This window comes from Neopelma chrysocephalum, unplaced genomic scaffold (assembly GCF_003984885.1).
Source record: "Neopelma chrysocephalum unplaced genomic scaffold, ASM398488v2 Primary Assembly neopelma1_145, whole genome shotgun sequence".
Classification (NCBI taxonomy): domain Eukaryota; kingdom Metazoa; phylum Chordata; class Aves; order Passeriformes; family Pipridae; genus Neopelma; species Neopelma chrysocephalum.
Genome location: NW_020897807.1, coordinates 68,507 through 96,481, shown reverse-complemented (window position 1 = coordinate 96,481; position 27,975 = coordinate 68,507). Strand labels below are relative to the sequence as shown.

General features: G+C 53.3%; 1 protein-coding gene across 1 annotated transcript in view; it reads left to right on the top strand.

The window, feature by feature from the left end:
• The window catches only part of LOC113975820 (SH3 and multiple ankyrin repeat domains protein 3-like), a gene marked incomplete at its 3' end in the record, with an annotated part of 75,489 nt that overhangs the window by 36,323 nt on the left and 11,191 nt on the right, over positions 1-27,975 (top strand). Inside the window, exons 3-8 of the mRNA XM_027700295.1 lie at positions 3,200-3,271; positions 13,657-13,765; positions 21,246-21,397; positions 22,404-22,571; positions 23,572-23,688; positions 24,909-24,986. Coding sequence (XP_027556096.1) covers positions 3,200-3,271; positions 13,657-13,765; positions 21,246-21,397; positions 22,404-22,571; positions 23,572-23,688; positions 24,909-24,986 — 696 coding nt within the window. The remainder of the gene's footprint in view (positions 1-3,199; positions 3,272-13,656; positions 13,766-21,245; positions 21,398-22,403; positions 22,572-23,571; positions 23,689-24,908; positions 24,987-27,975) is intronic.

Genomic DNA, 27,975 nt, shown 5'->3' with positions numbered 1-27,975 from the left:
ATGACAAGACTTCCCTGATCCCTCCACCCCAGTCCCTGTAGGCACCACACACATTAACACCCCCTGTCCCCCTTCCTGGTTTTCTTCCCCTTTCCCTTCCAGGAGTGAAAGCAGAGATATTTGTGTGGGAGTGTGTTTGCTCCTGGAGAATCCAGAGAGGGAAAGGGGAGGCAAAAGCCTCGGAATTACAGCTGCTCCAGAGCTCTATCTGTCGGAGCCCCCTGGAGCAGCTTCCCTGCTTTTCACCCTGTTGATCAAAATTCCTGGGGTTTTTTTAGCGAGGTTTAACTGCCCTGGGAAGTGGCAACAGCAGGAGGAGAGCTGGTTTTTTAGGAGCAGAGGGAGAATCCCAGGGAGAGCTTTGGATATGAGGCTGAAGGACTCTGGGTTGATGTTTTATTCCGGTTCCTGGAGAGGCTGGAGCACAGGCAGAGCTTTGGCAGCAAATCCCTGCATGGACCTGACCTGTGTGGTGGCCCTGGAGCATCCTCAACCTCATCCTGTGTCCCTGAAAGAGCAGAAACTCACTGAATTAACATGTTCCCACTCCCTGTAGGCATTTCCTGGGATTCAGGTGTTTATTCCAAGGTGACCTCAGCATTTCTTGGGCTCTGTTGAACATCACCACGAACTGGCTGTGATGGGACTCCAGTCACCTACCAGTGGACTGCTAAATTTAGGGTTTCTGTGCTATATTTTGCCCCCAAAGTGTGTTTAGGAAGCATTACACGCTTAAGCTGCACAAGCTCTTACAAATGCAAGAGTCGAACGCTGTTATTATACCTAATCCTGCCTAATTTGGGAAGAAAGTGCGGCACAATTTCTTGGCAAACCCGTTTCAGCGTAGACAAAAACATTTGGGACGGCATTAGGAACGCTTGCAAACAGACCTGGGAGGTGGTAAATTCCTTAATGTTCCTTGTACAGTGGGTTTTTTTGTATAATTTAGCATAATGTCCACGCTTAATGTCTTCACACTCGCATCCCAATGCAGGCTCGACACGGGTATTTGTTGTGTGTCATTTTGATTCCTCGTGACTCGACGGGATTGGCGGCTGAGAGCCGGGGAATCCTGCTGGAAAACTGGAAATCCGGAATCTATGCACACAAGACATAAATCCCGTAATATTTGCCAAGAGAAGTTGTGGATTCCCCCGTCCCTGGGAGTGTCCAAGGCCAGGTTGGGTGTGCTCAGAACAACCTGGTTTAGTGGAAGGTGTTGGAAGGGGTTGGAATGGGATGATCCTTAATAACCCCTTCCAAACCAAACCGTTCAGGGATTTTATGATTTTTAGGTTTCTTGCACCCAAATGCTAAAAGAGCCCTGAGGGTTCAGCATGAAGGTGACTCTCCTCAGTTGGGAATTTTTTCCTCGCACCCACGAAGGGCCAACGCCTGCAAACGTGTGGAAAACACAACTTTTACCTCGGAATGATGGAAAAAAATGTCAATTTTCCGTGAGAAAACGTGTGCCCAGTAGAACAGGCTTGTGATAGACTGAAATGTGCTAATATTTTGCCAGCACTGAAAAGTAAGTGGGATGAGCTTAGTAACTGCAGTCCAAAGATAACTTGGTGTCAGTTCCAGCTGAAATAATGGAAATGTTGATGGAGGATTAAGTTCACAGCAATTCAAAATCTCTGAATACAATTTGTGCATTTGAAAGGAGATCTAGTCAAACAAATCCAATTGCATTCCCTAAGGAAATTGTAATTCTGCTTGATGGAGATAACAACACAAAGGTAGCAGCCACTTGGGGGTACTTGATTCTGCTCAACATGATCCTCAGGTTCAGGATTAGCACATGAAACCCCGGCAGGGTGAGTGGCACAGGCTGAGGGATGGGTGACAAAAGGCAGCTGTCGCTGTGATCGTGGGGTGGGTTCCTCAGGGAATGGTGTCAGCCCGGATTTTGGTGCCCCAGGGATGTGGGGGTGAGTGGAAAATCTCTGCTGATTAAAGTCGGGTGGCGGCAAAGTTTCACAGGGAATATAAATTTCCCAGCGGGGGGGTCACATCCAAGGGTGCTCTGAGCCAAATGCAAACGTTGCCCACCTGGAATATTGGGGACCCCCAACATAAGAAGGATGTGGAGCTGCTGAAGTGAATCCAGAGGAGGCCCCGGAGCTGCTGCCAGGGCTGGAGCCCCTCTGCTCTGGAGCCAGGCTGGGAGAGCTGGGGGGGTTCCCCTGGAGAAGAGAAGGCTCCAGGGAGAGCTGAGAGCCCCTTGCAGGGCCTGAAGGGGCTCCAGGAGAGCTGGAGAGGGACTGGGGACAAGGCAGGGAGGGACAGGACACAGGGAATGGCTTCCCAGTGCCAGAGGGCAGGGATGGATGGGATATTGGGAAGGAATTGGTGGCTGGGAGGGTGGTGAGGCCCTGGAATGGATTTCCCAGAGCATCTGTGGCTGCCCCTGGATCCCTGGGAGTGTCCAAGGCCAGGTTGGAGCAACCTGGGCTAGTGGAAGGTGTCCCTGCCCATGGCAGGGGGTGGCACTGGATGGGCTTTAAGGTCCCTTCCAACCCAAACCATTCCATGAATATCCAGGGACAAGGATGGCTTGCACAGGAAGGACTCTCGCTGTGGAACACAAAACTTCCGAAGAAAATGTTTGATTCTTTTACTCCAGAAGCCCATCAGCGATTCCTGGTGAGGTGCTGTGGCCCAACTGACCCTCTGATCCTTCAGCCAGCAGTTGAGGGGGTTTTAGGAAGGTTTGGGTGGAAGTGTTAGGTGTGTTGGAGTGCTGTGTGGGTGGTCAGTGCACTTGAAAGGACGTTGGGAAGCGGCACAGCGTGGAAAAGAGCAGCACGAACTTCCTGAGGATGGAAGAGAAGATCCCTCAGCGAGATTCAGAGCTCAGCCTGTATCCAAGGAAGTCAGCTCCAGGCCACGGTGTAAGAACCACCCTGGGAAAACCATTCTGCTGTTAGAGAGATCCCTAATTAGTTGGGAAGGAGCAGAACAAAGCCCACACCATCTGGAAGCCGAAGCCAGACAGATTCATCTGAAAAACCAGTCAGGACGTTTTTAACGAGGACAGCAATTAACCATCAGGGCTAATGATGATGGAGAACAGCGTATTCCGTATCTGCTGTTGTTTTCAGGCCTGGGCTGAGCGTGTTCCTCCGAGCTGGAGTGGTTTGGGTGCTGAGTGGGTTCTGTTCAGCTCACGTCTGTCCCCTGTTCCTTCCCACAGTTCCGGTACAAGCGCCGTGTGTACACCCAGGCCCTGCTGGATGACAAGCAGTTTGCCAAGCTCCACACCAAGGTAAGGCTGCAATCTGCCTGCCAAGCTCAACCCAGAGGGGATTTGGGGATGTTTCAACCCCCACTGCTTATCAGGTTGCAAAGAAGTCACGGGAAATGGGTGGTGTTTGCCCAAACCTGGGTGGTTTAGGTGAGGATACCCCTGTGGTGGGTGCACACACAGGGATAAACCTGCATGGATTACATCCCAGCAGGCAGCAGCGTGGTTGGGATGGGTGGGAAGGCGCAGGGACGGCGTCCATGGGGTGCTGAGGGACAGGAACCCGTGATGGGCCTCCCCCAGAGCAGCTTCATTCCCCAGCACGGGGGAGTTGGAGCACAATGGGGCACATTGAGGAGCTCAGCATCCCTCCCCCAGCCTCTGCCTCCAGCTGCTTTGTCTCCAGCTCTGACCCGGCTCTTTGGGTCGTGCTTTCGCCAGTGGGATCCATGTGGGAAGTGGGAAGTGTTCCTGGTCTCCTGCAGCCCCCTCGTGTCCTGGGCAGCGTGTCAGGGTCGACAGTGAACGGACCATGGGGATGTTTGGGGAGCAGGGGCTGTGTGGGCGTCTCCTGGGAGGAGAGAAGGCCCCAAAACCACCAGGCTCTGCAGCCAGGCATGTTAAAGAGGGCCAAACCTGGAGGGCTGGGTGCCCTCTCCTCCCCTGGGAAGCTGCAGTGGTCCCCTGTCCCATGATGCCACCTCTTCCCTGAGAAATTAAGGGCAGGAATTGTGGAGAGGTGTGGAACCACCACGGGGTTTCTGCTGCCACTCATAATTGTGCCTCGAGGTGGCACGGGGGGACTTTGGTGGTTCCTGGGAGGTTGGGACCAGTGATGTGTGGGAAATACAGGAGAGGAGGGAGGGAGGTGGGCTCTGGCAGCACCTCGAGAGGCTCTTGGGGATGGATCTGTGCTAGAGGGGGGCCGTGCAGAGAGGCTTTGGGGGTTCTTGTTTAGGAGGGATGTGGAACTGGCCGGGATCTCTTGTTGCTGGTTATCACAAGCTCTTCGTAAACCCTCTGTGCAAGGTGATGGTTGTGGCTCCTCCTCGTCCTCCTGGCAGCCCTGTGGCTCCTCCTCAGCCTCCTGGCAGCCCGTGTTGCTGCTGGGCACGGGGCATCTGTCCCTGGCTCCTGTGCCAGTCTGCGAGGTGGTCACATCTGCTCTGCAGGAGACAGGCAGGCAGCGTCCGTGGGTGTTAAACTAATAGGTAGAACAGCAAGAGCTGAGCTTGGTGGAGCCACAAACATAGAGCAGAGAGGGAGAAAACCTTCTCCCAAAAAGGGCTTGACCTCCCCCAGAGGCCGTGGGGAGGAGCAGGCCCTCTGTGGTGGGTTTGCAGAGCTGCAGAGGCACGGAACAAAACGCTGATGTGGTTCGGGTCTGGCTCCCGCAGATCAAAGTCACGGGGCTTCTGTCTGGTGGCATAAGAATATCCAGGCAGCAGATCTGGAAAGCTCTCGGCATCTCCCTGGCGCCAGGAAACGTGAATCATTGGTCTTTCCTGAGCCTTGCCAGAGGAGCTGGGAGTTCTCCTGCTGGAGGGAGGAGCGCTGGGGGCTCCTGGCGTTGGGAGACCCGGTGGCAGCGCCCCGGGATTTCCCTGCGGGTGTTCAGCAGCCCCAGACAGGCTGCGTTAAATACTCAATTCATCTCCACTTTAATTCCTGCTTAACCCCAAACCCTCCTTCGTGTCGTTTCTTTATTTTTAAACCGTCCCTCGCCGGTCGAATCCCGCATCTGAGATCCTGCGTCTCCGCTCCTCCGTCGGGGGGGGGGATGCTGCTTTCCCGGGGCCCGTGGGCGTCGTGGCATTTGGGGGGTGGGCAGGAGAGGAGCTCAGGGGGGTGTGGTGGGCGAGCAGGAGATGAGGGCAGCCCGAGGGACAGTGCCAGGAGGGCTGAGAGTGTGGGACGTGCTCGCTCCGGCCGCTCTGGCTGGAGCGATGCCGGAGCGCCGGCGGCGCCGGGACTCGCCCGGCTCGGATCGACGCCGTCCCCTGGGAGAGGGCGAGAGAGGAGCCTGCGTGTGCAGCCTCCCAGCAGCTGGATCCGGGGTGAGAGGGGCGCAGAGAGCGCGGGGCCATGGGCTCCTCCCTGGGCCGGTGGCTGGCGGAGCGCAGGGACAAGCGGGGACGAGCCCGAGCCAGGAGCACGGTACTGCCTCTGCCCCCACGGCTGGGCCGGGCACCGCTGGGTCAGGGGGCATGGAGGGACATGGGGGGACGTGGGGGACAGTCCTGGCCTGGCACTGACCCCACCCAGGGCTGCTGGGGCAGGGCAGGACCCGGTGGGGGGGGTTTATTCCCTGCGCGGTGTGGAGACCGATCCAGGGAAGGGCTGGGAACTGCTGGGGGGGTTCTGCTTGCCTCTGACTTTAGGGTTGGTGTTTCCATCTGGGAGAGTGGAGGTGTGATGCCTCTGGGTCTCCCTGTTATTTGTTGCGGTGTCTAATTGTTTGGGTGGTGAAACGTTGTGTTTTCTGGGATGTGGTAGTTTAAAGGGCTGGGCGGGATTGGCCTGAGGTGTGACAGGATGGTGGGGTGTCCTGAGGCTGGGGGTGATTATGTCCTGAGGCTGTGTGATGTCCGAAACCTTTCACCCTGTGGTTGATGGTCTCAACCCAATCAAAGCAATGCATGAAAACTCTCAGAGTTTTTTCTGATTTTTAGTGGCAGGAGGCACAACTTGAGTCTCTCGATGACCTCGAAACACGATTCTTAACTGCCACTGGAATAGTCACAGAATCATTTAGATTGGAAGAGATCTCCAAGATCATCGAGTCCAGCCTGTGACAGATCAAACTAGAAGTGAACAGCTCCTTTTTTTGGGTGCCAGTGGTCTTGTTCTAAGAAGTGGGAGAGCTGAGTTCTTGTACTGCTCACAGTGATGAAGGGCCTTGGTACCACGTGTGGATCAGCCTCGACCCCTTGTGCCCCTCGGGATTTGCAGGCACTGACATTTCTCACAGGCTGCTTTTCCCAGTGAGTTGCAGGAGCCCATTTGGAAGTGGGAGTGCACAGAAATCCACGTTACAAAAGGGCAAATCCCGTTGTGCTTATGAAGGAAAAGGTGTGCAGAGAAATCTTGGCATTTGCTGAAGTGTCCACAGAGTGCTGCCAGGAGACTCGGGGCTGTTACCACCTGGAAAGGGAAAGGAGCATCACACTTAAAACACACTCAAAGGAATGACTGGGAGCAGGGATGCCGTTCCTGCTGTGGGTGCTGGGAGGGGAGAGCCAGAGCATTGACCAGGGGGGGTGATGCAAACCATACACTGGAGAAGGAGACAGCAGGAAGGAGCTGGCAGAGGCTGAGAAGGAACCTGGGAAGAGAAGGGAAGGTGGTGAGGGGTGAAGGATTCAGGAATTGCAAGGAACACATCAGAACTCCTCAGCTGCTGTGTCAAATTTGGTGCAAACAAGGCCTGTTTTGCCTCTCTGTATCAGGAGACCTCTTGCTTATCTCTAATTTCTCTACCTGGACAGCCCAGAGTAGCAGGGCTTTGTCAGGTGTGGTGGTGACTTGGCTTTAAGCTGCCGGAGGGCAGGGTCAGATGGGATATTGGGAAGGAATTCCTGGCTGGGAGGGTGGGGAGGCCCTGGCCCAGGTTGCCCAGAGAAGCTGTGGCTGCCCCTGGATCCCTGGAAGTGTCCAAGGCCAGGTTGGAGCAACTTAGTCTAGTGCAAGGAGTCCCTGCCCACAGCAGGGGGTGGAACTGGGAGGGCTTTAAGGTCCCTTCCAACCCAAACCATTCCATGATTCTTTGAAGGCAAAGTGCCATCGCTCCAAACATCCCTCCCTTCCTCCTGCTTCCCAAACTGTCATTGCTGAGCATGGCATCCTTTGGTCTGGGACACCCCTGGGTCAGTTGGGGTCAGCTGTCCTGGCTCTGTGCCCCCTCAGCCTGCTCAGGACTGACCCCCCTGTGTCACCACAAATCCAACACATGGATGGAGCAACCCAGCTCTATCCCGGAGCATCCCCAGCATCCCGCACGGAGAAGGTGTCCCTGCTGGGGAGGCACTGCCAGAGAGGGGAGGCAGCTGCCCAGACAGTGGTTAAACATCGTTGTGGCGTGTCAGGAAGTCGATGGTTTGATGTCAATAATTTGATGTTTCCGTGGGGATCGATGGCTCCATTTGCTGCTGCCCCACAGGGAGGTGGATCTGCTCCAGCCTCTCCCGCCCCAAAACCCGTGCTCTGTCTTAATTCCAGCTGCTGTTTGGGGGCAAACTGGGCCCTGAGAAAAGATTAACCCTTGCCTGATTGCTGGAAACACCCGAGTGAAGGGTTTGTGCTGCCTCCCCTCTCCCACAGAGCCCTGGGTGCCTGCGCTTGGCTCGCCCAACCCGCCGGGAACAGCGAGCGCCGGGATAATTTCCCTGCACGAAGAATATCTCATTTATTTCCTTTCATTTCCATTCAAGAGAGAGAGAGAGGAGCTTGTTGCCTCGCACCAGTTTCGCTCTCAATGAGCTTTTCTTCTCTGGAGGGTGTTGATTTTCCCCGGTGGTGGATGATGGGGAGCGGCGGGCGGCCGCCAGCTGGGCGGCTGGAGCTGTGCCCTGGTGCTCTCCCGGCCTCACCCTCCTCCCCACGCCTGCTAAAACAAGGGAAAACACCTCAAACTCGCTCAGGAGGTGTGCTGGGAGGTGGCATTTTGGGTGAGGATGGGTGGGATCGGAGCTGAAGCACCAGAGCCGTGGTTTGGGCGCGGAGGGTGAGGGCAGAGACCCTTCGAGGCGCTGGGTCTTGTCTCTCCTGACGAGGCTCCTCTTCCTTCTCCTCCTCTTCCTTCTCTTCCTTGGGGAGCTTTGCCCCCAGGGAAGAGGATTCCAAAGGCAGGGATGGCTTCCCAGAGGGTTTCCAGGTGGTGTGAGCTCAGCTCTGCCCCTGTTTTCTCACAGACCCCCTTGATCCTGGGACAGACCCACCTCCTGCAGCCCCCAAGCCCTGCTCCCTGTGAAAAGACTTAAAACACCCCTTAAAAAATTAGAGTGAGGCCTAACTCTGAGCTTTAATCTTATTTACAGGAGGTTTTGGTGGTTTTTTTTTTTGGTTTTTGCTCCCCAGAAAAAGCTCACTTTGTTCTGGTTGCTGCAGCATTCAAACATCAATTTGTAAATCAGTAAATAAGGGGGTTTCACTCTCAGGGACGCTCAGTGAGTGTTTATTGAAGCTTTAAATATATATCAATATTTTTATGGCTTCATATAAATATATTTGGGATTTAATTTTCACATACAGTGCCTTTACCAGCTTCTGATTATTTTTTTCCCCTTATTTCGATTGGTATCAAAGTACATTTGGATAATTCCAAAATTCAATTAACCCGAAAACAAAGTAACATTTTCAATTGTGTCTTTATCGCTTAAATAAATGTTGCTGGAATGTGCTGGGCACAGAGGGCAAAAAGTAAATTTATCACTACATATCTTTGGTGTTTGAAGCTGCCTGATCCTTTAAACAAAGGGAGATTTGGGTTGTGCGAGTGGTTCTCATCCCAAATTCTCAAAGGTATTTAAGTGCCAGGAAATCAGCAAGGATCTAGTGAGACTTCAAAATTGCTTAAGAGGTTTAGGCATCTGCTCAGCTCCTCCTGCTTTGGTGGGAGGCTGACATTTGCTCTCTCTCTCTTCATGGCTGGTCACCTTAATTCATTTGAAAACCTGGCCCCAAATCCCCAAAGTTCTTAGAATAATGAGATCTCATTCCTTTCCCACCAGGGTTTTATTCAGAGACTGGGGAAGGAAAACAAGCGTCCTCACTTTCTCAGATCTCCTTTCAGCTTTGGGTGAATCAGTCCAAAAAATAAGGGCAATATTCTGAGTTTGGAGCTAAATTGGAATAGAAAGCAGTTGGATGGAGAAGCTTTTCCACGCGGTGTCAACTCTCTGCTGCCAGGGAACAAGGGACAGGCCAAGGGGAAACGGCCTCAAGCTGGGCCAGGGGAGGGTCAGGTTGGGGCTGAGGAGGAATTTGTTGGTGGAAAGGGTGGTGAGGCCTTGGCAGGGGCTGCCCAGGGAGGTTTGGAGTGCCCATCCCTGGAGGTGTCCCAGGAAGGCCTGGCCGTGGCACTCAGTGCTCTGGGCTGGGGGACAAGGTGGGGATGGGGCACGGGGTGGATCCATGGGCTGGGAGGGCTTTTCCAGCCTCAGGGATCCTGGGATTCTGTGAAAAAATTACATGGAAAAATGTAAATAACCACCATTTGGTTCCTGGTGAAAAGTGGCTGTAAAGTGCCTGAGAAAGGACAGGGCTGGGATGTTTTGGCAGTGCTTGGGTTGGTTAAGGAGGCAGTTTCAGGAGAGCTTGGAAATGCAAATGTTGCATCAACTGTCCTGTTGCCAGTGCTGGTTGCAGGTCTGGTTTTTAAGAAGGGAGAAACCCTCAGTGCAGCTGAAATCTCACTTCAGTGCAACCAGTAAGTTAAGAGAGCTGGGGGGGTTCCCCTGGAGAAGAGAAGGCTCCAGGGAGAGCTGAGAGCCCCTTGCAGGGCCTAAAGGGGCTCCAGGAGAGCTGGAGAGGGACTGGGGACAAGGGATGGAGGGACAGGACACAGGGAATGGCTTCCCATGGACAGAGGGCAGGGTTAGATGGGACACTGGGAAGGAATTCCTGGCTGTGAGGGTGGGGAGACCCTGGCCCAGGTTGCCCAGAGCATCTGTGGCTGCCCCTGGATCCCTGGAAGTGTCCAAGGGCAGGTTGGCCGGGGCTTGGAGCAACCTGGGCTGGTGGAAGGTGTCCTCTAAACACCTTCATCTGGTTCCAGAAATCAGGAATTGCTGTGCTGTGTCCAACCCTCTCCCAGGAGTGTGAAGTTTGAGAATTGCAGCGACCTGGGCACATCTGGAGCACGAGCTGCACATCTGGATCGTGCTGGAGGGCAAATGGGCAGCAGCAGCAGCAGAGGGATAGAAAGAGAATATTTTTCTATGGAAAAACAAACTGGTTGAGTCTCTGGACTTCAGAAACGATTTTGGAAGCGTGGCTTTGGATTTGGAACGAGACCTTGGATGGATGAACCTTCTTTGTGGTGGGCATTGATTTCCCCCCGAGGGAGTTTCCATGGCAGCCCCGTCGATGCCTGTGTGGGGCTGTGGGGACCAGCAGCAGGACAGTGCCTTTGATCACAGAGGCCTTTTCCAGCCGAAATGATCCTGTGATTCCGTGCAGATCCCAGGGCTGAGGGTGGCTCCCTCCATTATCCTTTTTTTTCCTCATGCAACTTCTCCTCACCTTCCTTTTTGACCGTGCTGTTAGAAGCTGACCTGGTGCATCCTGTGGTCAAAGCAAACCATGGTTTGAATTCCTGAGCACCCAGAAAGCTGGAAATACTGATGGGTACAGTGTTGGGAAGGGTGGGCACATCCCTGGGGTCCTGCAGGGAAGCTGCTGGAAGAATCCCAGGAGGAGAACTTTGGGCTGATGCCTGGGATGTGTCTGGTAGCAGCACACGAGGTGCAGTGCCTGCCTGTGTGGGGCTGCTGGGACACATGGTGGGGTGTCCCCTGCTCTGCTCACTCTTCCACGTGTCCCACGACCACTTCCATGGATCCCACTGGGATGGGCAGAGCCATTCTTGGCCGTGGGGGTTCAGTGGAGCCACACAGGGAACATCATCCATCCGTGGGGCTGGGTCTCTGTGCTGGTGAAACGGCTCCTGGGGTGGGAAGAGGCTCCCGGGCAGGGGGGAGCGGAAGGCAGGAGGGCTCTGCAGAGGGACCTGGCCAGGCTGGATCCATGGGCTGATTGCAAGGGGCTGAGGTTCCCCAAGGCCAAGGGCCGGGTCCTGCCCTTTGGCCACAAGAAGCCCCTGCAGCTCCAGGCTGGGCCAGAGGGGCTGGAGAGCAGCCAGGCAGGAAGGGAGCTGGGAGTTGGGATGGACAGGGAGCTGAACATGAGCCAGAGTGTGGCCAGGTGGCCAAGAAGGCCAATGGATCCTGGCCTGGCTCAGGAACAGTGTGGCCAACAGGTCCAAGGAAGTGATTCTTGCCCTGGGCTGGGCGCTGGTGAGGCCACCCCTGGAGTGCTGTGTCCAGCTCTGGGCCCTGAGCTCAGGAAGGCCCTGGAGGGGCTGGAGCAGGTCCAGAGGAGAGCAACGAGGTTGGGGAAGGGACTGGAGCACAAGTGCTGTGAGGAGAGGCTGAGGGAGCTGGGGGGGCTCAGCCTGGAGAGGAGGAGGCTCAGGGGAGACCTCCTCACTCTCTGCAACTCCCTGACAGGAGGGGGGAGCCAGGGGGGGTTGGTCTCTTTTCCCAGGCAACTCTCAGCAAGACAAGAGGGCTCGGGGTCTCAAGTTGTGCCAGGGGAGGTTTAGGTTGGATATTAGACAGAATTTCTTTCCAGAGAGGGTGCTCAGCCATTGGAATGGGCTGCCCAGGGAGGGGGTGGATTCTCCGTCCCTGGAGGTGTTTAAGGACAGACTGGATGTGGCATCAGTGCCATGGGCTGGGAACCACAGCGGGGTTGGATCAAGGGTTGGGCTGGATGATCTCAGAGGTCCCTTCCAACCCAGCTGATTCTATGATTCTGTGATTCTATGAACGGGGTTAAATCTGCGCAGTTTGGGAAGAGGAATTTTGGGATGGCATCCCGGAGGCGGTGCTGGAGCTGTCAAGTCCCTGGAGTTGTCAAGTCCCGTCTGTGCTCTTGCTGGCACAGCTGTGAGCCTTCTGCAGGGAGCAGGAGAGGGGGGTTTTGCTTTCAGTTGCTTGTGAGACGAGAGGGAACCTGGGGGAGAAGGAAGGGTTGGGAGAGGGGGATGTCTGTCCCCCCAAAAAAAATCAGGGCTTGTGCCTTGTTGCTGCTGACTCCAGTTGTCCTCCCACTGTGCTTGTGATAAGAGTGTTGGTGCCATGGGAACTGCTTGTACTGCCTGGAGCACCTCCTGGAGAAGGTGTCCCAACCCTGTTGTACCCCTGGAGCAGTCTGGGTGCCATGTCTGTGTAAGTTCCATCCCACTTTAAGGGCTGTGAGGAGCAGAGCTGCTCTAAAATGTTGATACCCTTTTAAATCTGGTTCCTGGCCTGGCTGATTGCAGAGAAAAGGGGCTGAATGGTTTAGGTTTGGTTCTGCAGGTTTAACCACACACAGGCTGGGCTTGGGCTGAAGCAGGTTCACAGCCCAGCATTAATTTGCCCCATCCATGGAAAGTTTCATCTGGGGGATATGGAAACCTGAGTTCTCACCGTGGGTCAGAGAAGTAGCACCTGATGAACTTGTGGCTCCCAAGGTTTGGGATTTGCAGGCTCATCTACGGGATTTGTTCTAGAATTAATAAGTTCCCCCCCCTGAAAATTTATTTTTGACAAAATCAAAATATTCTGCAAAATAATACATGATGAGACTTTGGTTTGGAAGCCTTTGTTGCCCAGAGCAGCTGTGGCTGCCCCTGGATCCCTGGAAGTGTCCAAGGAAGGGCAGGTTGGACGAGGCTTGGAGCAACCTGGGCTGGTGGAAGGTGTCCCTGCCCATGGCAGGGGGTGGAATGAGATGATCTTTAAGGTCCTTTTCCACCAAAACCGTCCTGTGGTCCCAATTCTGTTCTAAGAACTAAACATCTTTCTCATCCTGTTTGATATTTTCAGGATTATTTTTTTTTCTGTTTTCCAACTGGAAATCTTAAAAGTGGAAATTGAAGCGAAGCGTTTTGGAATTCATTTTGCTTCATGAAAGAGATCATTTTCCCCTATCAAATTAGGGAGAAAATGCTGGAATTTGAGTTTTTTTTCCACCGGGTGTTAAACCTGTGTTGCTGGGACCTGTTGGCTGCAACCTGACCAGTCGGTTGGACCTTTTCCCAAAGCCTTCCCTCAGCATTTCTGCTGTGTCAGACACTTTCCAGAGGCCTTTCCTAAAGTCAGTTGCTGCAGGGTTGAATTAGAATAAGCTCAAAAAAAAAAAAAAAACCACTAAAAAAAACCCAGCCAAGCTGCAATCAAAGGTCTGGAAATCTGGAATGTGTGTGAGATGGGTGTTTTCACACTGTAGCCCGTCCAAGTGTTGCCTCCTGCCTGGCAGAGCCACGGTTTCCAGAGTCTAGAAATTTAATAAAGTAATGTTTTCATCAAGCAGAGCTTTCCAAAACTGGAAAAAAAAGGGAACAACAACCCTCAACCAGGAGGAATTAAAGGCAAATCTGGGCACAAGATTCTCTGAGACAGATGTGGGAACTGGCAGCCCTTGACCATTTCCATGGGTTGATCCAGTAATTCTAGTCTTGAGAGGGGTGGAAGGGCAGTTTTCCATGTGGATTTGTGGCACATCCTCATGGATCCTGCATCCTGGTGGGTGCTGCCCCGTTATCCTGATGGTTTCCTTGGATGCCCTGCTTGGGGATGTTCTTGTGGTGGCCTCTTGGCTCGTTTTGGGATGTTGACACTGTGCTGTGTGTCCCCCAGGCGAACTTGAAGAAGTTCATGGAGTACGTGCAGATGTTGAACGCGGAGAAGGTCTGCAGGCTCCTGGAGAAGGGACTGGACCCCAACTTCCATGATCCGGATACTGGAGGTGAGCCTGGCTGCTCCAGGGAGGGCAGGGGGGCACAGCAGGGGCCGGGGGAGAAGGTGCCTGGGGGACACGGTGGGAATTTTGGGCAGCGGTTGGTTTTGAGGGGGTTTCACAGTCGAAAGGTTCGGAACAGGGAGGTGGGAGCTGCATCTCTCATCCTCTTATGGGATTTGGGAGCTTGAGGGTGCAGAAGACTCTTGGGAGAAGATGTTTAGTGTGTCAGAGATCCAGAGTCTGGGAATACAGCGTGACATGGACGAGCTGTGTGTCCACACATCCCTCAGTGGGATTCTGGGGAAGGTGAGGCTCCCTCTGGACTGAAAAGTTGGGCAAGTTATGGATGTGTCCATTAAACAGTCAGAAGGTTCAAGAAGTATTTTGGGCATCAAAACCCCAAAATCTTGGCCTCTGGTTTCCTCGATTTTTTTTTTTTTTCCCCTTCATTTCTTTATTTTTCCTGTCTCTGAGCAAAGCTCACCCTGCAAGGTCTGGTCTGGTTCTCTGCAGGTTCCAGGCTGTGAGAAGAAAGACTCAGACTCCAGATGTTTGGGGAACCAAGGGACAGCCAGGGAGGACTTCCCCACACCTCTTAGTCTTGTTCTGAGAGAGGAGTTTTGCTTTTGTTGTTGCTGTTTTACAGAAGTGCAGCTTATTAGTATTTATTAGTAGTATTTTTTTGGGTGAGGATCATGGGCACGTCTCCAACCCCTTCTCCAGTCAGATGATTGATTTTCTGTGTTTCTGGTTCACTTGGAGGGTTTGTCAGGTTGTTGCTGAAGCACTGTGTCTCTGTACTGGGAAATTTAGGGGATCCAGAGCATTTTCCAGCCCGGAGATCAGGTGCTGTGTGGTGTCACTCACGCCATTAATCTCTCTTGTCCATGGCTGCCTCCATTCCTGTTGGGAATGGTCTTCCCTGAGCTGGGAAGGGTCTTCCCTGAGCTGGGAAGGTGAAAGGTGCAGCCAAACTCTGGCAAGAACCAGTGTTTGTGCTGTTTCTTTGCTGGTGAAGCCTCCCCTGAACCTGCCAGAGTGTTGTCATGAACAACTGCCCGGGTGAAACTCGGCCAGTAGCAGTGTCCAAACAGCCCCGTTCCAGGGGGATTTCCTTTTTGTCCAAGGCCTTGGAAGCATTTTGAGGGATCTTTTTTGGAAAGAAAGCTCCTCACCCTTCTAAGGCTGATGCAGCTTTCCAGAGGGGATCAATCACGTTGGAGATGCTGAGTCCTGCGTGCAAAGATGCCGTGAGAGGTTTGGGTCTGATGAGGTTTGAACCCGGGTGTTCTGTCACAGAAGGAAGAAACAGGCTCTTGAGAACTGTTAAATGTAGAAGGGGGAGAAGCAGAGACACTTGACCCAAAGAGGTGTTTGGATCCGGTTCAGAACCGAGGGCAAAAGCAGAGTGGAGGCTGTGAGAGGAGAAGGTTGTGTGGAGACCTCACAACCCCTTCCAGCGTCTGAAGGGGCTCCAAGGAAGTGAGAGAGGGACTGTTCAGGTGGAACTGCAGTGACAGGACAAAGGGAAATGGCTTCAAACTGAAAGAGGGGAAATTTGGCTCAGATATACAGAAGAAATTCTTCCCTGGGAGGGTGGGCAGGCCCTGGCACAGGTTGCCCAGAGAAGCTGTGGCTGCTCCTGGATCCCTGGAAGTGTCCAAGGCCAGGTTGGACAGGGCTTGGAGCAACCTGGGCTGGTAAAAAATGTCCCTGCTCATGGCAAGAGGTGGAACTGAGTGATCTTTAAGGTCCCTTCCCACCCAAACCTTTCCATGATTCTGTGAAAACAGACCCTTGGAGCAGGAGGAGTCTTGGACACCTCACTCCTGGAGTGCCAAACCTTGTGGAGAAACCCTTCATTCCTGTTTGCTTTACAAGCTGTTTGGGGAACATGCAAGAATGACACAGAGCTGCTGATCTCTATTCCTGGCTTCCTGGAATCCAGGAGCAGATGGAGCTGCTGTCCCCCTGCCCTGCCCTCGTGCATCCCTCAGGATGCTCCTCTCCCTCTCTGTGTGTGTTCCCCCAGCAAAGCTTCAACGTGTTTTCCAGCAAGTCATCCATCCTGATTCGGGGAACAGAGGATCCCTGCCTTTCATTCCTTATTTGGTTAATCACCCTGGCTGTTTAAAACTCCTCTCCCATTTAAATTGGTGCTTCCAGGTGTCCTTACACTTGATCTTCCCGATTGAAGAGCACCGTTAGTACCAGGGTGAAGGTAATCAAGGCAAGGTTCAACCTGCCTTTCCTTCATAAAAGAGGGGCCCAACTCCTCCAGCCTTTCCTTTGAAGGTGTTTTCTCCACCCTCCCTGTCATTTTTTGTGACTTACATGTCACTATTCCATTTGGAGGAGGATTTTAGGAACGTGGGGAGCAGACAGGCTGCTGCCTTACACCATCATTCCTCAGGGACACCTCTTCCCCTGCTCTGGGGAGGACAGGGGTGACTGTGTGTCACTGGGATGGCACCCCCATGTTGCTCCTGCTGGGTGGAGGGGCTGGAGGGGTTTCCCTTCCTGTTCCTCCTCCTGGGTTGTGTCCTGCCCCCACCTTAACCCATCCCACGACGGATGAAGTGGAGCCTCTGAGCAGTTCCTTGCTTGGGAGCTTTGTTTGTTTTGGGGAGGTTTTATGAGCAGTGTGTCCCTTCCCCAGTGTGAAGCCTCTCAGATGAATCCTCCAGGATCCATCTCTGCCCTTCCTGGTTCTGGGATTGCCCAGCCCTTGTTGCTCCAAGAACTCCTTCATCCAAGGCCTTGTGGAACCTGCAGGTCTGATCAGAGATTTGTGTTTACTTCAGGACAATGGCAGCAGCCATGGAGCCCCTTCCAGTGTCTAAAGGGGCTCCAGGAGAACTGGAGAGGGACTTGGGACAAGGGATGGAGGGACAGGCCAAGGGGGAATGGGTTTAAAGTGACAGAGATTAGGGTTAGATTGGATATTGGGAAGGAATTCCTGTCTGTAAGAGTGGGGAGGCCCTGGCACAGGTTGCCCAGAGAAGCTGTGGCTGCCCCTGGATCTGTGGAATTGTCCAAGGCCAGGTTGGATGGAGCCTGAGGTTGGATTTCTGTGTGCGAACCCATGAGGAAAAGGAAGATTAGGAAGGACACTTGGATCTCTACCTTCTGGAAAAGGTCTCGGTGTTGTCACCGAGTGAATGATATGAGGCACATGGTTGGATTCTTGGTCCTGTGCAGGGCCAGGAGCTGGACTTTGATGATCCTTGTGGGTCCCTTCCAGCTGAGGTTGTTCTGCAATTCCACGATTTTCTCAGTTGATTTGTTTCCCGCTGCAGGTTTTCCATGAAACACTTTGACTGACGCCTGTCAGTCGTGATCCCTTTTTGTGCCATCTCGCTCTGGGAGAAAATAAATGAACATATGTGGAGGAGAGTTTGATTTTAGTGAATGGTGAAGTGAAAATGTAATTTTCTGTGTCCTTCCTACTCTGTCTTTTACGTTCCCCCAGCCAAGGGGGAGGGATGGAGGAATATTTTGTCTTGTTTTATATTCAAGGGGCTTAAACCAAGTCTCACTCTGCAGCTCAGGAGTCTCCAAATAGAGCTCCTGCTATCCCCAAGGTTAATGAAAGGAGGAGGCTGTTGGATTGCCCAAACTGGGAAGGACACCAGGACTTGCCAGACACAGGAAACTTGGGAATGGAGAGACTTGCTGAGGGTGAAGCCAGGGAGGGCACATTGGAGGGCACCATCTCCTTGCCAGTCCTCGTGGAAGCAGAGAATGGACACAGAGAGAAAGAACAGCTTTAATTTAATACTTAATTTCCTCTTCCAGGGTGGGAAGGATTTTATTTGGGGGTTTGGGGTGATTTATGACTTGGGCTTTGATTGTGTCAGGGCTGAGGCAGTTCAGGAGCTGCTTTCTGTGCCTCCAGCTCTGGACAGAACCTGACTGGAAGTGGCTCTCTGGGAGCTGCCTTTCCATGGGGTTTGCTCTTAAATCTGCAGGGAAACCTCCCTGTTGGAGCACAGAACCCTTTGGTGTGGTTGTTCCATCCAAACCCATCTGTGGATCTACAGGTGCCCGGGATTTACCCCTCAGGGATCCCTTGTCCCCCTTCAGCTGCCACAGTTGTGGCCAAGCTTCCCATGGCAAAACCCCCCCCGTGGTGTGGTGGGCACTGGTGGTGTGACCTGCTCTTGGAGAGGAGGGATAAGCTCTTGGAGAGGAGGGATAATGCCAGGAACAGGGTTTTTTCCACATGGGAAGGTGAGGAGCTGTGGCAGAGTGGGTGCCCCAGCGCCCGGACAGGGACAGGAGCCTGGAAACCACCTTCTTCCCACTGAATTCAGCCCTTGTCCTGGGCTGAACTGGGAGCTCCTCAAGGCAAACTGGGCTCCCCTGCTTGGAGAAATGTTCTTCTGCAGGGTTTAATCCAGTTAATGGGCTGGGAATGACCTGGATGCACCATAAAATGCCCTGTGCTTTGTGGTGGCACCGTGACAGCAGAGCCCACAGGATGATGTGGCATTCCAGCCTCTCCAGCCTCTGGGTATCTTCATTTAAGCTGCTTTTGGGAGTGGTTTTAAGCTGTGCTGAGGCAAAAGGATATATTCTCCTTCCCATTTTTCTGCTGGAGTGGGAAAGGGAGGGAAGAGCCACGTCAGAAACTGCTGCAGCCCCATTTGCCATCGTTCACCTTTCAGGGTTGCTGGGCAGATATTCCAGGAAAGATCCACTGCCTTTGAAAGACATTAAAAGGAAAAAAAATTCACAGTTGCTTCCTGTAGGTACATTTAAAGGGGGTAAAAAAAAATGATACACGAGAACTTACTGTTGGTCTGAAATTAGACCCAAACCCGGGGGATGGTTCAGGCTGTGGAAAGAGAAAAGCAACCTGGGATATTTAACAAGGGATATTTAACAAGGGATATTTAACAAGGGTGGCACCTGGGGAACAGCAGGAGAGGGAGAAGAGAGCAGAAAACCATTGGATTACAAAGAGTGGACTGGGAGCAGCAATAGGAACCGTGGCCCCAAAATGATGTGGGGACAAATAACAGCAGGAATGAGTAACTGGGGAGGAAAAGGGCTGTGGAGCTGCTGCCAGGGCTGGAGCCCCTCTGCTCTGGAGCCAGGCTGGGAGAGCTGGGGGGGTTCCCCTGGAGAAGAGAAGGCTCCAGGGAGAGCTGAGAGCCCCTTGCAGGGCCTGAAGGGGCTCCAGGAGAGCTGGAGAGGGACTGGGGACAAGGGATGGAGGGACAGGACACAGGGAATGGCTTCCCACTGCCAGAGGACAGGTTTAGATGGGAGATTGGGAAGGAATTCCTGGCTGTGAGGGTGGTGAGGCCCTGGAATGGATTTCCCAGAGCATCTGTGGCTGCCCCTGGATCCCTGGAAGTGTCCAAGGTCAGGTTGGAGCAACCTGGGCTAGTGGAAGGTGTCCCTGGCAGCAGAGCCCGACCCCCCCCAGCTCCCCCCTCCTGTCAGGGACTTGCAGAGCCACAAGGTCCCCCCTGAGCCTCCTTTGCTCCAGGATGAGCCCCCCCAGCTCCCTCAGCCCCTCCTGCTGCTCCAGCCCCTTCCCAGCTCCCTTCCCTTCCCTGCACACGCTCCAGCCCCTCCAGGTCTCTCCTGTCTGAGGGGCCCAGAACTGCCCCCGGGATTCCAGGGGGGCCTCCCCAGGTCCCAGCACTGGACCTGTGCCCACAGTATTCCTGGGATATCTCACATCTCCCTCCCACATCCATGAAGGGGTCCCTTCCCCTGAGCAGTGTCTTCCCTGGCTGGTCTCTGTTTTCTGCTGGGGATCCCCTGCTCTCACTCCTTAATTACTTTAAGCATTTGTTTGGCTTCGCACTTCTCCAAGAATTAACAGGCTGGAATCACTAAAGTCCTGGATTAGTGATTACAGTAGATTTAGGGAACAAGTTCCTGGCTGCAGTTCCTCAGAAACGCCCAGTTTGGACCTTTCTCAGTTTCTTGGGGCCCAAGATAACAGGATAGATTTGTCAGTTGAGTTTGGTGTGTTAATAACAGAGACTACAGGATGGTTTGAAGCCTTTTCTGTCACTTTTATCTTTCCATAAAGGTAAAATAGGTGTTATTTTAAAATAAACATGATTCTATAATATAATAAATATTTTATAATAAATATTTATTATTTTATAGTAAATAAATATAATTTATAATAAATAAAGTAGAAGACCCAGCTATAATGTTCACATCTATTGGTCATTCCTCTCACTGGCAAACCCTCTTGACTATGATCTTCACTAACCCTCTTGACCACGATCTTCACTAATCCTCTTTATTTATATTGGTGTCTTATAGACAAAGCCCAGAGAGTTTTAGCAAAGCCACAGAACCCTGTCCAACCTTCTCATCTCATTTGAAAATTTAGTTAATAGCAGTGCTCTAAAATGAATATTTGTATGGTTTTTTTAATTTCTATCCCAAGCCATTTTTGTAATTCAAATAGTTATTTTTGCTGTATGTAGAGGTGTTCTTCCTCTTTGGGGTGAGGGTTGGGTGGCCACAGAAGGGTCCCTGGGTTCATCTGTTCCCTTCTCAAGAAATTTTTGCTGCTTTACTTCCAAACCTGTTCTGTAACAAAGATGGGGAAGGACCTTGATTTGAAGCTGTGTGAGGACACTGAGGGCACTTGGTGTGTTCAGCTGGAGAAGAGGAGACTGAGGGGAGACCTCACTGCAGTTCCAACTGCCTGGGCAGGGGCAGAGGAGGGGCAGGGACTGAGCTCTGCTCTGGGAGGACCAGGGACAGCAGCCAGGGAATGGCTGGAGTTGTGTCAGGGCAGGGTCAGGTTGGATCTCAGGAAAAGGTTCTTCCCCCAGAGGGTGGTTGGGCACTGCCCAGGCTCCCCAGGGCAGTGGGCACAGCACCAAGGCTACCAGAGCTCCAGGAGGGTTTGGATGATCCTCTGGGGCACAGGGTGTGACCCTTGGGGTGTCCTGTGCAGGGCCAGGAGTTGGACCTCATTATCAGAAAGACAAGAGGACATGGTCTTAAGCTGTGCCAGGGGAGGTTTAGGTTGGATATTAGAGAGAATTTCTTTCCAGAGAGGATAATCAGACACTGGCATGGGCTTCCCAGGGAAGTGCTGGATTCTCTGGAGGTTTTTAAGATAAGACTGGATGTGGCATCAGTGCCATGGTCTGGCAACCACAGCGGTGTTGGATCAAGGGTTGGACTTGATGATCTCAGAGGTCCCTTCCAACCCAGCTGATTCTGTGATTCTATGATTTTATGATCCTTGTGGTTCCCTTCCAACTCAGCATATCCTGGGATTCTGTGATAATTTTCCCTCCTGTTCCTCACACAGAGCAGCTCCCCATGACTGGGTGGGTGGGAGCACCTCGTTGGGTGGAAGCTGCTGATCTGGCTCCCGTTCGGTTTGAGGTCACACTCACTCACTCAGGGCTCGGTGGGCACGTCCTGCCGGACCCCATCGGTGGGGTGGGCGCCCCGTGGTCCTCACCCACGTCTCTTTCCGTGTCCCCAGAGTGTCCCCTGACGGCGGCGGCGCAGCTGGAGCTCAGCTCCGAGATGATCAAGGCCCTGCGGAACGGGGGAGCCCACCTGGATTTCCGGACGCGGGAGGGGATGACGGCCCTGCACAAGGCCGTGCGCTGCCGCAACCACGCCGCGCTGCTGGTGAGTGTGAGCAGGGGGGGCTCTCCCCGGGCTCTGCCCTCCCCTCCCTACACCCCTCCAGAGCCACCCCCGGCTGCCCCTCTGATATGGTTTGAAGCTGGCTCCCTGCCGAGTCTCCAAACCTTACCACAAGAAGTCCCCCCCCAAACCAAGGGAGAAGAGGGATAAAAAAAACCCAAGGGAACCGAAACGAGAGAGAGAGACAGCGAGCTAAAGCAATGTATATATCCCGCTGCGGCCTGGGTTCGATTCCCGGTCAGGGATACTCCCCAGGCAGATGGAACCCGTTAGCCCTGTGAGGCCATCCATCTATGAGAAGGTCACTCTAAACAAACCTACGTCCTGAGGACCTCACTGCCATTGTCCAAGCTCGCTTGGCCCCCGCAGATGAACCTTAGGATTAAAGGGTGGGCTCAGTTCAGCGCAGGCTGTGTCTCACCTAAAAAAAATCCGTTGCGCAGGCTGGAAAGGTAAAAGACCTCTCCCAAAATCTTCGTTCGCGAAGACTGGCCATACTCTCCATCCCAATCAATAACCCAAGATCTAGCAACTAAAAGAATTAGCAAAGAATATCTTACTGCTCTCCTTGGGACAACGGAGAGTCCCGCTGGAGCGACTGCCGGCAGCCTCCGCCTCCCAAGGTCGACAAGGCCTTACCAGGCCTCGCTAGGCCTCGCTAGGCCTCACCAGGCCTCACTGTCCAACCCGACAGGTGCAGGGGAAACCTGCACCTCTAAAGCCGCCGGAAGGAAAAAAGAGGGCAAAGGCCTCTCCTCCTTTCTTCTTATACCCCGGCTTATGTAAAAATCGTAGGGAATACCGGGTAAATCTGGGCACTTCCTTATTTACAGACTGGTCACCAAGGAAGGCCCAGACCAAACTACCACACCATCTCCGTGCCATGAGCCTCGTGGGCATGGGGGGGTGGCTGGAGCATCCCTGGGTGCTCTTCCTGGTGGGTTTTCCTCTTGGAGCTGCAGAGCGAGGTGGGCTCTTCTCTTTCCAGACGCTGCTGGACCTGGGAGCGTCCCCGGACTACAAGGACAGCCGGGGGCTGACCCCCTTGTACCACAGTGCCATGGTGGGGGGGGACCCGTACTGCTGCGAGCTCCTGCTGCACGACTACGCCCGGCTCGGCTGCGTGGACGAGAACGGCTGGCAGGAGATCCACCAGGTGGGCTGGGATCCAGTGGGAGATGGGATGGGATCCACCCAAGGCAGCGCTGTTCTGGGGCTGATGGACGGGCTCCTTCCATCCCCTGGGGTGCCACGGGCTGGGGAGGCACTGCTTGGTGGGGGTGGTGGGGGCTGGATGTGCTGTGCCAGCTCTGGATCCATCCCAGGTCAATGTTCCGGCTGTTTTCTTCTGGCCTTGGTCAGGAGCGTCTGGGATCCTCCTCAGATGATGCCTGGCTCAAAGGATAATGCTTTCAGATCCTGGTCCAGCACCTGAGGCATCCTGGTTCCAAACCCAGCTCTGTCTGTCCCTGTTTTACACATCGACAAGTGGATTTGGCAGAGGGAAGGCACGGACTGGGGGTTAGGAGACCTGAGCCAGCTTTGTGCTTCTCCCTTTGGGTGAAGGGGGATGAGCCCACGTTGGAGGGCAGGTTGTCTTTGGGCCTGTGGCCTCCCAAAACCCTCTGCTGTCCACCCCCTCCGAGAGGGATGAGTCCTGGCACGGCTACAAATGAGAATGAAAAACAGGAAGTGTTTGTGATGTGAATTTATGGATACAACTGTCCCTGCTGCCTCCGTCCTCCTTGGCTGATCTTTGGGAGCTGCTGGTCCTGGGATGGACCAGAGGGAGAGGAAAATGCACCAGTTAACCAGGGATGTGGGGCCTTGTCCTCTGCTTGGCCTGGGTGTGCTCAGGGCTTCCTCTCACCTGAGAGAGGGCTTTCTCTCACTGAGAGAGCCACCAGTCTGGAGGAGGCTCTGGGACCAGCATGATGCTGATCCCGATTTTCCCGTTGATCCAGAGGTGATTTATCCCATAAGTGCCCAGGTGTGTGTAGCTGTGAGGAGCAGCAGCGTGTCCATGTTACAGCTCCAGCCTGACTGCACTTCTGGAGCGTGGCTGGATCCAGCAGAGGATGTTCTGGGGTTTATTTATCACCTTCCTGCCACTCCCTGACTCTCCTCTGTTCCCTTTTTCCCTGGCTGTGGGGCAGGCGTGTCGCTACGGCCACGTCCAGCACCTGGAGCACCTCCTGTTCTACGGGGCCGACATGACTGCCCAGAACGCCTCAGGAAACACCGCCCTGCACATCTGTGCCCTCTACAACCAGGTACGGGGCAGGGGGGCACCACCCTGGCTCAGACAGCCACGGCACAACCAGAGCTGGGGCCCCTCTCGGCGCTCCTGCTGCTCCCAGATCCGCAGGGTTCCTCTGAGTGCAGTCCAAGAGGCTATTTCTGTCTGTAGCACCAGCCTGATTTTGGATTTCTCAGGAGTCAAGTGGCCGTGGTTTAATCTGTTCCGTTCCCAAGATGTTTTGCTGCTTTGCTTCCAAACCCTGCTCTGTAATTTTCCCTCCGGTTCCTTTTCCTGCTTCACAGCAGGTCCCTGGAACTGGCTGGGGAGGGAGAAGTTTGCTGGGTGGGGGCTTTTAATTTGGCCGTGGGGCTCACATTCAGTTTGAGGTGGGCACATCCTGTGGCTCCCAGGCACATGGCCTGGGGTCCTGTCCTGCTCACAAATAACCCTTAATTCTTCCTGCTAATCTCAGAATTCTGGAGGAGACTGTGCAGGCAGCACAGGGCCCCATCTCTGTCCCATTTTCTGTGTGGTCACTCGCTCAGTTCAGGGAATTTGAGGCTGGTGGAAGAGCCCTCTCTGATCTCACGCCCCCGCTGCTCTCTGAGCGGGGCAGGGCAGGATCTGAGCATTTCTCCTGGAGGGTTTGCTCCTTCCTGCACAGTTTTATCCATTGTGTTATGTGAGCTTTTGTTATAAAGGGAATTTCCAGTTTCTGAGGTGTCCACGCTTTAAAACCTGAGGCCTGTCATGGTTTGCCAGTGGTAGGTGGGGGATGGTTTGTGGCGCGGTGGGTTCATTCTGCACGTCGTGGACTCTTGGACCCACGTCCCTGCCCACGGGGGTGGGAGGGAGAGGGGCATTGAAGGGTTCAGGGGCTCATAAACACGTTGAATTAACACCCTGGAGAAGCACAGAGCATTCCAAACCAACAAAAAGCTTTAGGCAGCAGGAGTACCTGGGAATGTGTGGTGGCCACAGTGCCAATGCCCCCAAGGATGGACTTGTCCAGTGGAAGGTGTCCTTGCCTGTGGCAGCAGGTTGGAACTGGATGGTCTTTAAGGTCTTTCCAACCCAAACCATCCTGTAATTCCATGATTCCATGACTGGGGATGCCCAGTTCACAGGAGGTGATCATCCCTCCTCGCTCTTGCCAGGGGAGCTTCCCAAGCTCTGTGACCCCCGGGGTTGGCTGGGGGTGTTGCCACCACTCTCAAGTGCTGATGGTCTCTTCCCTTTCCCCCTTGCCAGGAGAGCTGTGCCCGGGTGCTCCTCTTCCGTGGTGCCAGCAAGGAGATTCGGAACTACAACAGCCAGACAGCGTTCCAGGTGAGAGGGGGGAGCTGGGCCACGGCCTCCCATGGACCTGCCCCAACCAGGGCAGCTCCCAAACCTCGCTGGGGACAAACCTTCTGGGACAAACCCTCTGGCTCAGGATGTCTGTCCTGTCCCCGGCTGAGTGGCCAGAGCAGGAGGGAGGAGGAGAGCACGTAGAAGGGCTGGGAAGGTGGGACACACTGGGATGGTGGGACACTGACCTGGGATCGTCTGGCTGTGTGTTGTGGAGGTGGAAAGGAGAAGTTGTTACTGGCTGTAGGAATGTAAATGTTAGAGAAGGAGGAGTATCCTTGGAGCAGGAGCAGAATTCTTGGAGCAGGAGAAGAATCCGTGGAGAAGGAGAAGAATCCGTGGAGCAGGAGCAGAGTCCATAGAGCAGGAGCAGAATCCTTGGAACAGGAGAAGAATCCTTGGAGCAGGAGAAGAATCCTTAGAGCAGGAGAAGAATCCTTGGAGCAGGAGCAGAATCCTTAGATCAGGAGCAGAATCCTTGGAGTAGGAGCAGAATCCTTAGATCAGGAACAGAGTCCCTGGAGCAGGAGCAGAATCCTTAGAGCAGGAGCAGAATCCTTGGAGGAGGAGCAGATTCCTCAGAAATAAAGGATGGTGTTGCCACAGAAATGAACACACCTGAATTTCTGAAGTCAAACATGAGGGCAGAGGAGCTTGAGTGAAACTCTGGCCTGGCTTTCTAGGAAATATTCTGTGTAACACAGGTGGCAAAGGGAAACTCGGTCGTTTTCTCGGTCTTTTTCCTTCCCTAAGTTTGCAAATTGTGGGAAGGGAGTTCCTGCAGGATGCTGTAGGTGAGGCAGGAGGTCTCTTCCCATCCCAGCTCTGTTCTGCTCTTCTCCTATAAAGTGGGAGAGCCTCTCTGCTGCAGCACAGTCCATTCCCTGAGCACTCTGCAGGAATGTTGTGGCTCAGTGACCAGCTGCTGTTGCTCCTCAGGTGTCCCTGGAGAGCAGAGGGTATCTGTGAGTGTCCCACTGCCAGCCCAGGTCTGGGGCTGCAGGTGAGCTCGATGATTATCAGCCCTTTAGAAATGCTTGTTCTTGCTTCTCCTTCAATGATGGTTGAGGAGGTTTCAGGCCACCAAGTCTCAGGTGTGACCAGGATGGTCATTTTTTCCCCCTTTTATTTAATAAAAGTAGCCTTTCCAGTTGTCTCTAGCTCCGTGTAAAAAGTGAGACAAGACCAGTTCCTCATGGTCAGGTCACCACCTGCCTTGCACTGTGTTTTTCAGCCTGTTTGAGGCACCAGCAGTTTCCTGCTCAGCATCATCCAGGTTTTATCTTGGTCACAGTGCTGAATTCCCAGTTTTCTTTCCCAAACCTCCCGTTTCTAACACGGAGCCTGAACTTTGTGTTTTCGCTGTCAAGATGGAACCCCTAAGGTTGGAAAAGACCTTCAACCATCAGCTCAGCACCACCACATTCAGCACTAAACCATATCCTCCAGTGCCACCTCCACACGTTTGTGGGACACTCCCAGGGGTGGGGACTCCACCACTTCTCTGGGAAGGTGGATCTTGCTTGTCTGGAAGAGTTTTTGGAGGTTCCTTACGCTGTCTTTGTGTGTTCCTGGAGGGTCTCTGGGTCACCCCCAGTGGCCATAGGGCAGATTTTAGAATCATGGAATGGTTTGGGTCAAAAGGGACCTTAAAGACCATCCAGTTATGGGATGGAACCTTCTCCCCTGGGGGTTTCCACAAGTCCTTTTGCTTGTCCAAAATCAAAGGTGGCTTTTTCTGTGTCTCCTCAGCAGCATTTGTGGTCCCTCAGGGGACATTTACTTACCCAAGGTGGGAAATAGAAATACATAAAAATATATTAAAATATAGAAATATAGAAATATATACAAACATACATATAAATACAGATATAGATATAAATATGAACATGTGAGCTTCTTATTTTTGAGGGGGTTTATTGATTTTCCAGCCAATAAAGATGGTTATGAGGACCTATCAAAATGTAAGCCCAGCGCTGGAAATCTTAAGTATCAACAGATAATTCAGTGGGATACATTTGTTAAAAATCCCCCCAAACCTTCATAATTCTTTCTCCTATTGATCCAAGGGTTTGTTTGTTGATGTGAGCACGTGACTCAGGTATCGAGCTGAAACCTGAGGTCGTGATTTCTCCCCTGCCTGATCCGTGTGCCAGAGGAGCCGTGGGATCACTGCTGTTGGCTCATCGCAAACACGCCTGGTGGAGCTTTGAGGAGAGCAGACAAGGTTCTTAATGAGCAGTAAATGTCAATTTTGTACAAGTTCCTTTGTCCCCGTGACACTCCTGCTTGAACTTTTCCATTCCTACACACACACGCAGGATCATCAGATGCAGGATTTAAAAATAGTGCCTTCAAATTCCTTTTAGTTTCACTGAAATTTAACAGTCAGAGCTGCTGCTTTTCTGTCAGAAAGTTGTGTGTACTTTTAATTGCTGCATTTTTGTGGGCCTTCCCCCCCTCCCCCAAGACTAAATCCTTCCAAACAGGTTTTTGTGGTGGATGGGGGTGTTTTTGTGGATATTTTGGGGTAGGTAATGGTGATATAAGTAAACAGGGTTTCTTAGTTCAGGCTTTGCTGCTGTAGAGCTGCTCTGGTTGTGGTGCCCTTGGTCACTTGTGCTGGTAAAAGTGACCCTGGAATCCTGGGGGCAGTTCTGGGCCCCTCAGACAGGAGAGACCTGGAGGGGCTGGAGCGTGTGCAGGGAAGGGAAGGGAGCTGGGAAGGGTCTGGAGCAGCAGGAGGGGCTGAGGGAGCTGGGGGGGCTCATCCTGGAGCAAAGGAGGCTCAGGGGGGACCTTGTGGCTCTGCAAGTCCCTGACAGGAGGGGGGAGCCGGGGGGGGGTCGAGCTCTTTTCTCAAAAAACAAGTAACAGGATCAGAGGAAATGGCCTCAAGTTGCACCAGTGGAGGGTCAGGATGGGGCTGAGGAGGAATTTGTTGCTGGAAAGGGTGGTGAGGCCTTGG